We start from the raw sequence: 13,016 nt of genomic DNA on the forward strand, positions 1-13,016 counted from the left end.
GACAAACTAAATAAAAACTAAGCTACGATGACTAAAACTATGACTAAATATATTGAACATTTCATCAACAAATAAAAACTAAACTAAAATGTTAGTGAGGGATCTAGTGGAGTAGAGATCCAGTAGAACTAAGACTAGTGGAGAAGAGATCCAGTAGAACTAAGACTAGTGGAGAAGAGATCCAGTAGAACTAAGACTAGTGGAGAAGAGATCCAGTAGAACTAAGACTAGTGGAGAAGAGATCCAGTAGAACTAAGACTAGAGGAGAAGAGATCCAGTAGAACTAAGACTAGTGGAGTAGAGATCCAGTAGAACTAAGACTAGTGGAGTAGAGATCCAGTAGAACTAAGACTAGTGGAGAAGAGATCCAGTAGAACTAAGACTAGTGGAGTAGAGATCCAGTAGAACTAAGACTAGTCTTAGTTCTACTGGATCTCTTCTCCACTAGTCTTAGTTCTACTGGATCTCTACTCCACTAGTCTTAGTTCTACTGGATCTCTTCTCCACTAGTCTTAGTTCTACTGGATCTCTTCTCCACTAGTCTTAGTTCTACTGGATCTATACTCCACTAGTGGAGAAGAGATCCAGTAGAACTAAGACTAGTGGAGAAGAGATCCAGTAGAACTAAGACTAGTGGAGTAGAGATCCAGTAGAACTAAGACTAGTGGAGTAGAGATCCAGTAGAACTAAGACTAGTGGAGAAGAGATCCAGTAGAACTAAGACTAGTGGAGAAGAGATCCAGTAGAACTAAGACTAGTGGAGAAGAGATCCAGTAGAACTAAGACTAGTGGAGAAGAGATCCAGTAGAACTAAGACTAGTGGAGAAGAGATCCAGTAGAACTAAGACTAGTGGAGAAGAGATCCAGTAGAACTAAGACTAGAGGAGAAGAGATCCAGTAGAACTAAGACTAGAGGAGAAGAGATCCAGTAGAACTAAGACTAGTGGAGAAGAGATCCAGTAGAACTAAGACTAGTGGAGAAGAGATCCAGTAGAACTAAGACTAGTGGAGAAGAGATCCAGTAGAACTAAGACTAGTGGAGAAAAGATCCAGTAGAACTAAGACTAGTGGAGAAGAGATCCAGTAGAACTAAGACTAGAGGAGAAGAGATCCAGTAGAACTAAGACTAGTGGAGAAGAGATCCAGTAGAACTAAGACTAGTGGAGAAGAGATCCAGTAGAACTAAGACTAGAGGAGAAGAGATCCAGTAGAACTAAGACTAGTGGAGTAGAGATCCAGTAGAACTAAGACTAGTGGAGTAGAGATCCAGTAGAACTAAGACTAGTGGAGAAGAGATCCAGTAGAACTAAGACTAGTGGAGAAGAGATCCAGTAGAACTAAGACTAGTGGAGTAGAGATCCAGTAGAACTAAGACTAGTGGAGTAGAGATCCAGTAGAACTAAGACTAGTGGAGAAGAGATCCAGTAGAACTAAGACTAGTGGAGAAGAGATCCAGTAGAACTAAGACTAGTGGAGAAGAGATCCAGTAGAACTAAGACTAGTGGAGAAGAGATCCAGTAGAACTAAGACTAGTGGAGAAGAGATCCAGTAGAACTAAGACTAGTGGAGAAGAGATCCAGTAGAACTAAGACTAGAGGAGAAGAGATCCAGTAGAACTAAGACTAGAGGAGAAGAGATCCAGTAGAACTAAGACTAGTGGAGAAGAGATCCAGTAGAACTAAGACTAGTGGAGAAGAGATCCAGTAGAACTAAGACTAGTGGAGAAGAGATCCAGTAGAACTAAGACTAGTGGAGAAAAGATCCAGTAGAACTAAGACTAGTGGAGAAGAGATCCAGTAGAACTAAGACTAGAGGAGAAGAGATCCAGTAGAACTAAGACTAGTGGAGAAGAGATCCAGTAGAACTAAGACTAGTGGAGAAGAGATCCAGTAGAACTAAGACTAGTGGAGAAGAGATCAAGTAGAACTAAGACTAGTGGAGAAGAGATCAAGTAGAACTAAGACTAGTGGAGAAGAGATCAAGTAGAACTAAGACTAGAGGAAAACTAGTGGAGTTTAAAAGAAGAGTCATTTTATGTTTGGTTGTGTGCGGGTGTTGCACTCTGAAAATAGCCGATCTACAAGCTCACAACGCGTCGCAGTGTGACACGTTGTGAGCTTGTAGATCTGCTATTTTCAGCATGCAACCAAGTGTAAAATCAGCCATTACGATGCCATCAAAATACATGTTAGTCGACTAAATCAACTGTAGATTTAGTGGCCGGATCAGTGTTGTCCAATGTAAAACTAGAGTCACTTCCTGACTTGCCTACGTAATGTAATTAACATAGGAGTCAGACAGGACCCTGGTGGCCAGACTGTGTGTAGCAAGTGAGAGAAAAAAATCCGCCGAACGTAGCGAAGCAGGATCCCATGCTATCAAAAAAAAAAGGTCAAACATTGGTCCAAATTGTCAAATAAGAAAGAGGATTTCTTTAAAAAAATAGACGATCTACAAGCCTCGCATTGCGAGGCGTTGTGACCTTGTAGATCGTCTATTTTCACAATATGCATCAGTGGAACCGAGTCAAACTAAATGTAATGCCTCAACTCCTACAATTCCAAGCTTGTCAGGGTGGGGGTCCCCAGTTATGATTATTTTGGGGGGTCCCCAGTTCAAAGTGTGTACGTGCGTGTGTGTGTGTGTGTGTGTGTGTGTGTGTGTGTGTGTGTGTGTGTGTGTGTGTGTGTGTGTGTGTGTGTGTGTGTGTGTGTGTGTGTGTGTGTGTGTGTGTGTGTGAGAGAGAGAGAGAGAGGTGGGGGGGAGAAAGAAAATTAACTACAAAACACCATTATGATTAATCACAATGAAACATGTTTTGATCATTTGGCCCTGTATGTTGCTGCTGGTGCATTCTAGCTTATCATATGGCCTTGCATGTTGCTGGTGGTGCATTCTGGCTCATCATACCAGTAGAACATCGATGCAGGATTCCAAGCAGGTGGATCCTTTGATGTCTTTGCAGTGTTGGTCTTCGTATGAGTTGAGGATGGATGAGTTGAGCTGGAAGAATCTCCTCTCTGTCCTCTGCATGTCACCGCCATGGAGAGGTCACAAAGGTCATGTATTTAAAGGGCCTTTCACACTGAGCACTATGACGACAACTAGAACTAGAACTCTTATATCGTTCAACATTGTATTTATTTTATAGTTGGTGTGAACTCTGACATCCACTTGACTTAGAACGACTTTTAAAACCATATTTGTATTCTTGCGATTCAATATTTTTATTGTTTTTTAACAATTAAGTGCTCAATACAGGACACATAAGACAACATATACATAATATATATTTGTATTGTTATAGTTACAGTTACCCCACCCCCCCCCATGAAGCCTTGAATTCATAGATTTTGTTTGTTTTTGTCTCATTCCTGAGACATACTGTACATTTGATGACCGGGTCATCATTCAATAGCAGACTCAAAGGAGACTCTTTGAGTCTGCTAATCAAATTATTGTCTCATGCGATAAAAACAAAAACATCTCCATGAATTCAAGGCTTCATGGGGTGTGAAATTGACAGAAAGTAAGTCATTTTGTGGGTGAATTACTCCTTTAACAGCACTCACCATCAAGGGGACCAGGCTGGGTGTCATGCAGGTGTGGACAACCTTCTGCAACCAGCCCTGCTTCACGATGCCTCCTCTCTGGGATGTGGAATCCTGACAAACACACACACACACACACACACACACACACACACACACACACACACACACACACACACACACACACACACACACACACATTGTGTAAGTACACTGAGACACATAGAATAGAATAGTCCCCACTCATTGGGGTGTTTTTTGTCACTGTATATACTGTATGTGCACATATGTGAACCTCGTCCAATGCATTTACCCATCCTATAACAACTAGGAGCAGTGATGTCATTTACCCATCCTATAACAACTAGGAGCAGTGATGTCATTTACCCATCCTATAACAACTAGGAGCAGTGATGTCATTTACCCATCCTACAACAACTAGGAGCAGTGATGTCATTTACCCATCCTATAACAACTAGGAGCAGTGATGTCATTTACCCATCCTATAACAACTAGGAGCAGTGAGCTGGGAGCAATTAGGGGTTAACAGTCTTGGGAAACACATCGACACATTGCTGGCCTGACCTGGAATCGTACCTGGGACAACCAGGGGCTCTGGTTCCCCAGGTGGGCTCACTAACCACTCAGGTGTGACCCGCCCTCCCCATGTTGCAGGTGTAACTAGAAAGACGTCACTGTTAGGTGGAAAACCTTGATCTACAAGCTCACAACCCGGCCGTCACGTACGACGCGCTGTGAGCTTGTAGAGCTTGTGAGCTGCTGCGAAAAAACCCATAGAAAGTAGAAATATGGAGATAAGATGTATTGTATGTGTGTGTGTGCTAAAAGCTGTGTGCAGAGACACACAACATCCACCAAGACATCCAGGTTCAATCCCGCTCCCTGCACTAATCAATGCTTCTGATGTAATGGCCCTCATCATGGACCCCATCGCCACACACTCACCTCATCTTCTTCATCTTCATCTATCCCAAAGACGTGGGCCGACAGCTTCCTAGTCTTCAGGTCCTTGTTGCTGTGAAAACACAGAGCTGAGTTTCATCATCACATTAAGTACATCAACCACTCCAATGTAAGTCAAACAAAGTACACACCAAAAAACCTGCACTGCCCGCGAGCCACAAGACAACATGGGAAATCAAGGCGTCTGACACCATGGGCATGGGTTGGCTACCATGCTTCTGATGCAGATGTGTGCAGGCCAGGGGTCTACACACGTGTTAAAGGAGTAGTTCACCCAAAAACATTACTTATCTTCTATCAATTAATTACTCACCCCATGAAGCCTTAAAAGATTTGCTTTGTTTTTGTCTTATTCCTGAGCCAATAATTTGATGAGGGGTCATGGGTCAGTAGGAGACTTCATGGGGTGTGTAATTGATAGAAAATACCGGGTGAACTACTCCTTTAAGTGGCTAAGTTGTGGCTTGTTTTGAAGGCTAACCACTGTTCCTACGGTAGAACGTTTACGTTATTCAACTACCTGTATGATTGAACACACAATGAAATGTAAGACTGAATTTATGAATAGTTTCATTCCTTACTTACATATGAATATGAAACATTATATATACACAGTACCTCCTATATACTTCAGCATACTTCATAAAACAAACATGAGAGCTATAGCGGCAGCTATTTTCTCCTGCACGTCTGTGACTGATGTTTTCGTACACGTAACAACACTCCATCTCTATTTCCTCTATATTCTGTTTGGCCTTACCTTGGCAGCATGCAGAAACCACCAGAGTAGGCCTTGTACTTGTAGTCGATGATGTTGTAGCCACTGGTGTTGTATGTCTTGATGCACTGTCACAGAGGTCACAGAGGTCAACACAGAGAGGGGAATTAGGAGCATTATAGCGGTACAATAAAAAATTTAGGCATTTATCAGATGCTCTTAATCCAGAACAATTTACAGTAAGCAAGGAAAACACGAGGTAATACATCAAATGCATAGAAATAGTAATGTAGGATCATAGGTAAACCAAGAACCTATCATCAGTCTAACAGTAGAATATCAAAAAATAAATAATATGTACATTGAAACTATAAACACTATAGGATGCCAGGTCTACAACTGACCTGGAATATGTCTACATAACATGCTATCTACATTACATTTCACTGCATGTCTTCAGATTATGTCAGTAACATTATGTCAGTAACATTATGCCAGTAACATTATGTCAGTAACATTATGTCAGTAACATTATGCCAGTAACATTATGACAGTAACATTATGACAGTAACATTATGCCAATAACATTAGGACAGTAACATTATGTCAGTAACATTATGCCAGTAACATTATGCCAGTAACATTATGCCAATAACATTAGGACAGTAACATTATGTCAGTAACATTATGACAGTAACATTATGCCAGTAACATTATGCCAGTAACATTATGTCAGTAACATTATGCCAGTAACATTATGTCAGTAACATTATGACAGTAACATTATGCCAGTAACATTATGCCAGTAACATTATGTCAGTAACATTATGCCAGTAACATTATGTCAGTAACATTATGCCAGTAACATTATGTCAGTAACATTATGCCAGTAACATTATGCCAGTAACATTATGTCAGTAACATTATGCCAGTAACATTATGACAGTAACATTATGTCAGTAACATTATGTCAGTAACATTATGTCAGTAACATTATGACAGTAACATTATGACAGTAACATTATGTCAGTAACATTATGTCAGTAACATTATGTCAGTAACATTATGCCAGTAACATTATGCCAGTAACATTATGCCAATAACATTATGCCAGTAACATTATGTCAGTAACATTATGTCAGTAACTATGCCAGTAACATTATGCCAGTAACATTATGCCAGTAACATTATGCCAGTAACATTATGACAGTAACATTATGTCAGTAACATTAGGAGTGAGTCTATAGTTCTGACTGCAATGGGGAGTTTGATACGCATTTTGGGAGCAAGAGGTTAGAAGAGTCTGGGACGTGTGGAGCGTTGTCCAGGGTGTTTTAGGGAAGGTTCTGACAGCTTCCCAATAAACACACCAATATAACAAACACACCATGTGACCCAACAGAACACACGTATTATAGTACCTCTTTGGAAAACAGACTCTGCACTTCCTGTTCAGCATTCTGGGGTTCAGAGGGAACCATGGTTGTCATCTGTCGGGGGATGTGGGACTTCTGCATATGTATACACATACACACACACACACACACACACACACACACACACACACACACACACACACACACACACACACACACACACACACACACACACACACACACACACACACACACACACACACACACACACACACACACACACACACACACACACACACACACACACACACACAGTTAACCCATTAAGACCTGGAACTGTGTCATTTTTAGATTTGAGCTAAAAAGCATTATTTTACACTTTGGGCTATTCAAAAATAGCAGATCTACAAGCTCATAGCGCGGCACCGAGTGCCGCGCTACGAGCTTGTAGATCTGCTATTTTTGAAAAATCGTGAAAATGTGTGCAAATCTTTGAATATATATATTTTTAAAGCGAACATTTTTAACTCAAATCTTTGCTTCTGGGGGTCCCTGGAACAAAATATTTTGATGGGGGTCCGCGGCCAAAAACATATAATTTTGGGGGTCCTTGACATGAAAAAGATTGAGCACCACTGATATAGAAACATACGTTTTTCAGAAAACTGTTGAGATTTAGGAGACATGTAGAATCGGCTTCAGGTCTCAATGGGTTAAGTGTAAAATCTTCAGATTCCTTCGGGCCCCCAATTACATACAAAGTGCTGATTTGGTGGTTCATACAAACATTCCGGGCCTCAGAGGGACACAAGTGTCAGACTATTATAAATGAAGAGGTGGATATCTAATATTGAGATCATGGGTTTAAGCAGTGCTTTTGCTGTACAATGTATAAGGTAGACTTTATTCTCTCGCTACCCTCTAAATGTACTGTACATTTCAACGTCCCGTACTTTTAGATGTGGTTTTATGTGTGTGCAAACAAGTCTATGCTTCATGTTTGGCTTGAATAATTATTAATTAAATATGAATATTAATATGAAGTCAGACACCCTGGCCTAGGCTCCATGTGTCTAGGAGAGGAAAGGTGAACCCTGACACCCTGGGGTGCTCTCTCACCATGAGGTCATCCTCTGGGCAGAGCAGCAGGGCTCTGTGGGGGTCCCTGTCCATCTGGGCCTTCCTCTGGTCCACCACAGACTCATAGTCCAGTGGCTTGATGGTCTTAGGCTGGTCCTGCAGAGGCAATGGAGAAGAAAGTAAAGTGTGTGTGTGTGTGTGTGTGTGTGTGTGTGTGTGTGTGTGTGTGTGTGTGTGTGTGTGTGTGTGTGTGTGTGTGTGTGTGTGTGTGTGCGTGTGTGCACATTTCCAGCAAAGGAAAAGAAAGAAGTGAAATCTCCACCATACAGTATGTTAACCTACTGTACATGAAACAGGATCAAATGCTGTCATCATCATTATGTTAACTATGATCTATATGTCTCATCAGCAAAAACTTTAGTGATGGTGAAGAAAGGGAACTTATAAAGACTCTTTATACCACCAGACCACAAACACTGTTTATTAGCCTTCATCAGGTCCTGATGAACACCAGGTTGTACGTGTAGACATTTCGGAGCTACAGCTCTTCTTCACTGTTACATATTTGTGTTACATTATATATTTTTTGTTCTTTAGAAAAATGATATTGCCCGTTTTTTCTGTGCGAAAAATTGCACCCTGTCTGCAAAGGCCTTTACTCTACCTTGTGCTGTTTACATTTCGGACTACTGTAATAAAGTATTCAATAAATCAATAACAGGAATATGCTCACCAGCGAGTCACAGAAAAATAAGAAAAAAACACATGGTAATTTATAAAACACAGACATTACAGCATGCTGTGTGTGATGATGTGTTAACACATTAACACATTAACACATTAACACATTAACACATTAACACATTAACACATGAGGTAGATTCTACAAATGTCTTCTAATCTAAATCCTAACAGTTTTTGTCAAGGACCCCCAAAATGAAATGTATTTGGCCACAGACCCCCATCTCATAATATGTTGTTCCAGGGACCCCAAGAAGCAAAGATTTGAGTTAAAAATGTCCAGTTAAAGAATATATATATATTCAAAGATTTGCACACATTTTCACGATTTAAAGATATTGCAGATCTACAAGCTCATAGCGTGGCAGCTTGTATGTCTGCTATTTTTGAATAGCCAACCAATGTTATATATATATATATATATATATATATATATATATATATATATATACACACACACACATATAAAAATCTAAAATGACATGGAGGCTTTCCCGGTTTTAATGTGTTAACATGCTCACCCCCAACAACAGCGTTCTTCTCCTGGTCTCCAGGACGTTGGGCTGGATGTTCTCTGTCATCCCGGGTTGGTTTGAATCTCCTGGTGTCAATGTTAGGTCCTTCAGACACGATGATGACCGTACCGTCACAAAGACACCCTCATGTGAGCCAGGGTCAGCAACAACCACCACTACACAGGCCTGATGCCATGGGAACTGAAAGTATGCACATAGGAACTGAGAACCAGGGTTTGTTGTCTTTCTCTTTCTCTTCCAATTCCTGGAAAGATAAAATGCCAAAACAGAATCCACTGATCTTGCATTAATATGACTATATCCATATTCTTGAACATTGACTGAGAGACAGACCATAGCAGACTGAGTAGAACAGTATTTCCCATGCAGGGCCTGCAGACTTTGGAAGGCGGTCATAGCTAAATGGAATGGGATCTGAAAGATATGATTCATACATCTTGATCACATGACCCCAGAGATCATGTGTACCGATTTGTGTGAGTTTTGGACAAAATCTGCAGTAGTAGCAAAACGTGTGTTTAGAAGAAAACGCAAATTGGCAGAAAATGTAATCTGGCACAAACATGTTGCATCACAAACATGTTGCATCACACACACACACACACACACACACACACACACACACACACACACACACACACACACACACACACACACACACACACACACACACACACACACACACACACACACACACACACACACACACACACACACACACACACACACACACACACACACGCACACACTCATCTTTCAGTGAACTCAGATAACCCTCAGGAGGATCTTTTCATTTTCAATATCACTGAGCTTTCTTAGCGGGTGCAAACGGTCTGAAAGAGTTACTTTACAATAGATCTCTATAGGACAATACCAGCACTCACAGAACTGTCCTTTAAGGACCTTTTATTTATTCATAGGCTATATAAATTGTCATGGTATACTGCACAGCAGACAGAACAACGTACGCCTTTCAAAAATGTGTAATCAATAAGCTTTAAAAAAAAATGAAATTCAATAATTTCATTTATAAAGATGTGTAAGTGTCCTCTCATTCAGAGTTCTTACCAGAGTCTACAATGTGTGTCGTATTAGAAATGATTCCAGTCTCCATGCTTCTTCCTTCAGCATCAACTTGAGTGATTCCTGCAAATCAAATAGTTCCAAGTTGATACACATCAGATGATTAATATGCCTTCTCTGGCCATTTGTACAGAGCAACATTGTGTTTTATTTATTGATAAGGCCCTGTGTGGCAATAAGCTCTCATTGTATTTAACTTCATTTATAGAAACAAAAACAGTGGGATATCAAACCCGCTCACAATGAACAGTGAACAATGAAACACTGCTTTCATCTTTTATACTCCAGAGTCCAGACAACTGGAACAAACTCCAGGACTCTCTGAAACTTGATTACATTACATTACAGTCATTTAGCAGACGCTTTTATCCAAAGCGACTTACAATAAGTGTATTCAACATAGGTAGGGAACGAAAACTACTAATCACCAGAAGTCTTTAGTGCATTTTCTGCAAAAACAAGCAACCAAGAGTATACCTAGCGCTAAGGTAAAAGTGCAATATATCAGCTACCTATTTCCTTAAACAGATGAGACAAAATAGCTAAATCAAATGAGCATGAGCTAAAACAAATAAGTGTATCGACTAAACAAGATCCAATAAACAATCCAATAATCCAATAAACAATACAGCAATAGAAAACAAGCGTTCGTACAACTAGTTAACAACAAGTAGGTCAGGGAGAGAGGAAGGGTAGTGTTTCCTGAAGAGGTGAGTTTTCAGCCTGCGGCGAAATATGGGCAGTGACTCTGCTGTCCTAACATCAGTGGGAAGTTCATTCCACCACTGTGGGGCCAGAACAGAAAAGAGTAGTGACTGTGTGGATCGGCCAGAAGGACCCTTGAGTGACGAGGCAATCAGTCGCCCCGAGGTGGCAGACCGAAGTGGTCGGGCAGGGGTGTAGGCATCGACCATAGCCCGGAGGTAAGAAGGAGCTGTTCCTTTCACTGCCCTATAGGCTAGCACCAGGGTTTTGAACTGGATGCGAGCCGCTACGGGGAGCCAGTGTAGAGAGCGGAGAAGGATGGTTGTGTGGGAGAACTTGGGGCGGTTGAACACCAGACGAGCCGCAGCTTTCTGAACAAGCTCCAGAGGTTTGATGGCAGATGCCGGAGCACCAGCAAGGAGGGAGTTGCAGTAGTCCAGGCGGGAGATGACGAGAGCCTGGATGAGCACCTGGGCTGCCTTCTCCGTGAGGAAAGGGCGAATCCTCCTGATGTTGTAGAGCAGGAATCTGCAGGACCTCGTCACTGTCAATTGGTCTCTACAGACATTTAGGGATAGGGATGCATTATAAGGACTGAACCTGCTTTGTGTAGCCGTGTCTGCAGCATAAAGTACAAATGGACCCATTTGGTTCCATTTTTACAGTGTAGACTGGGGTCTCGGAGATAATAAAATGGTATCAAATTGGGTTCCATGAATGATGGTCTAAATATAAAAAATGTTGCTCAACCTCCCAGTTTAACCTGGAATGTCAGTAGTAAAGCCCGTATTTCTCCAAACATGTACCAATGCAAGATATAAGGTGCTTACCCGCTTACCCCAAATGTTAACTCGGTGTCCGGAGTCTTTGTGTAATGTATTAGTCCATATTTTTAAATAAAGAAGTGTTTTAATCGAGTCTGTGGCCGATTCTGTCGGAAGTTTCCAAAGGGCGGTAGTGACGGGGCGCATCCGGTGAAAGCCGGAATTACACTCAATGTAAATAGGAAGTAAACGAGGGGGGGAATGGCGTTCGGCCACAGTAGGGATTAAAACACTACTTTATTGAAAGATACGGACTAATACATTATACTAAGACTCCGGACACCTAGTTAACATTTGGGCCAAGCGAGTAAACACCTTATATTTAGGGGTGAGGCGCTGGCTGACAAACACTCTGACATTATAAAGTTGTTGTTGTTGTTGTTCCACCACGCACACAATGTCGCGTCCCTCCACCGTTCAGTGTTCACTAACACACACTCTGAGACTCTGCACTTTAACCATAGAGTTAAAAATAAGACTTTAACACATTTCACTGTTTATTATTCTCCTTCTCTTCCTCCACATGTTAATGTAAACAACACCGCATTAAAAAAATAAAAACATCAACGCATTGCGCGCATGCTCAGTTAAAGGAGCGTCTAAAATGCTATTGGTTTGGAGAACTTCTGCCACCTGGTGGAGGAGTTGTATCATAACTCAGTGCATGGTTCTCAAACATTTTCATTTCAAGGACCCTATAATAACTCTCTGAGTGTTAATTAATAACTCTGAGTGTTAATTAATAACTCTCTGAGTGTACAATGTGTATTATAATAATATATTAACCTATAATAACTCTCTGAGGGTACAATGTGTATTACATTCACCCATTCACAAACTGAGTGTACAAACCTGTATACAGACCTTTAAGGGTCCCAAACAGTCTGAAGAACTGCCTCTGCTCACAAGATGACAAAAAATAACTTTTGCAGTCCTTTCTGGTTGCCCACGACGCCCTAGACCTGTTTACTCTAGAACAGGGTTGAGCCTTTTTAGGCCCGACTTTCACTTTTATTTCAATATACAATGCAAATTAACATAATGCTAACAGAATAAGTCAATAGTTTAATATGAAAAATAAAGGCAGGATAAATGATGAAAAAGTGTCATGCACATCAAACTATAATGCAAACATGATTTATTGGACTTTTAAAATACTGATGAAAGCACTTCCAGATTCATGTACATTTCACATGAAATTTCCTGTTCCTATTCAATGATTTGAGGTTTGTCTGAAAGTGTCTTTCCATCATGTTCCCTTTCTTCACCATCGCTGTGCAGTTACAGCTGACGAGACAAATATAATACTGATGACACTTTGACTTTATCCAGTTTCATGTTTGCTAAACATATGGCTGAGATTTCAGTTCCTTCTTTCTTTATTTTGTCAAATGATTTGTTTTTGTCACGAGACGTCT

At 40.8% G+C, this 13,016-nt stretch overlaps 1 protein-coding gene across 2 annotated transcripts in view; it reads right to left on the reverse strand.

The window, feature by feature from the left end:
- Window positions 1-9,041, reverse strand: part of LOC308076478 (dedicator of cytokinesis protein 11-like) — a 47,250-nt gene extending 38,209 nt beyond the window's left edge. For both annotated transcript variants that reach the window (XM_080416785.1, XM_080416784.1), the window contains exons 1-7: window positions 8,972-9,041; window positions 7,749-7,865; window positions 6,675-6,764; window positions 5,296-5,381; window positions 4,518-4,587; window positions 3,573-3,665; window positions 2,911-3,027 (exon numbers count right to left, since the gene is read on the reverse strand). In XM_080416785.1, the coding sequence (XP_080272911.1) occupies window positions 2,911-3,027; window positions 3,573-3,665; window positions 4,518-4,587; window positions 5,296-5,381; window positions 6,675-6,764; window positions 7,749-7,865; window positions 8,972-9,031 (633 nt within the window). In that variant the 5' untranslated portion in view covers window positions 9,032-9,041. The remainder of the gene's footprint in view (window positions 1-2,910; window positions 3,028-3,572; window positions 3,666-4,517; window positions 4,588-5,295; window positions 5,382-6,674; window positions 6,765-7,748; window positions 7,866-8,971) is intronic.
- Window positions 9,042-13,016: the final 3,975 nt, after the last annotated feature.

Source organism: Gymnoscopelus braueri (assembly GCF_963280865.1).
Source record: "Gymnoscopelus braueri genome assembly, chromosome: 20".
Lineage (NCBI taxonomy): Eukaryota > Metazoa > Chordata > Actinopteri > Myctophiformes > Myctophidae > Gymnoscopelus > Gymnoscopelus braueri.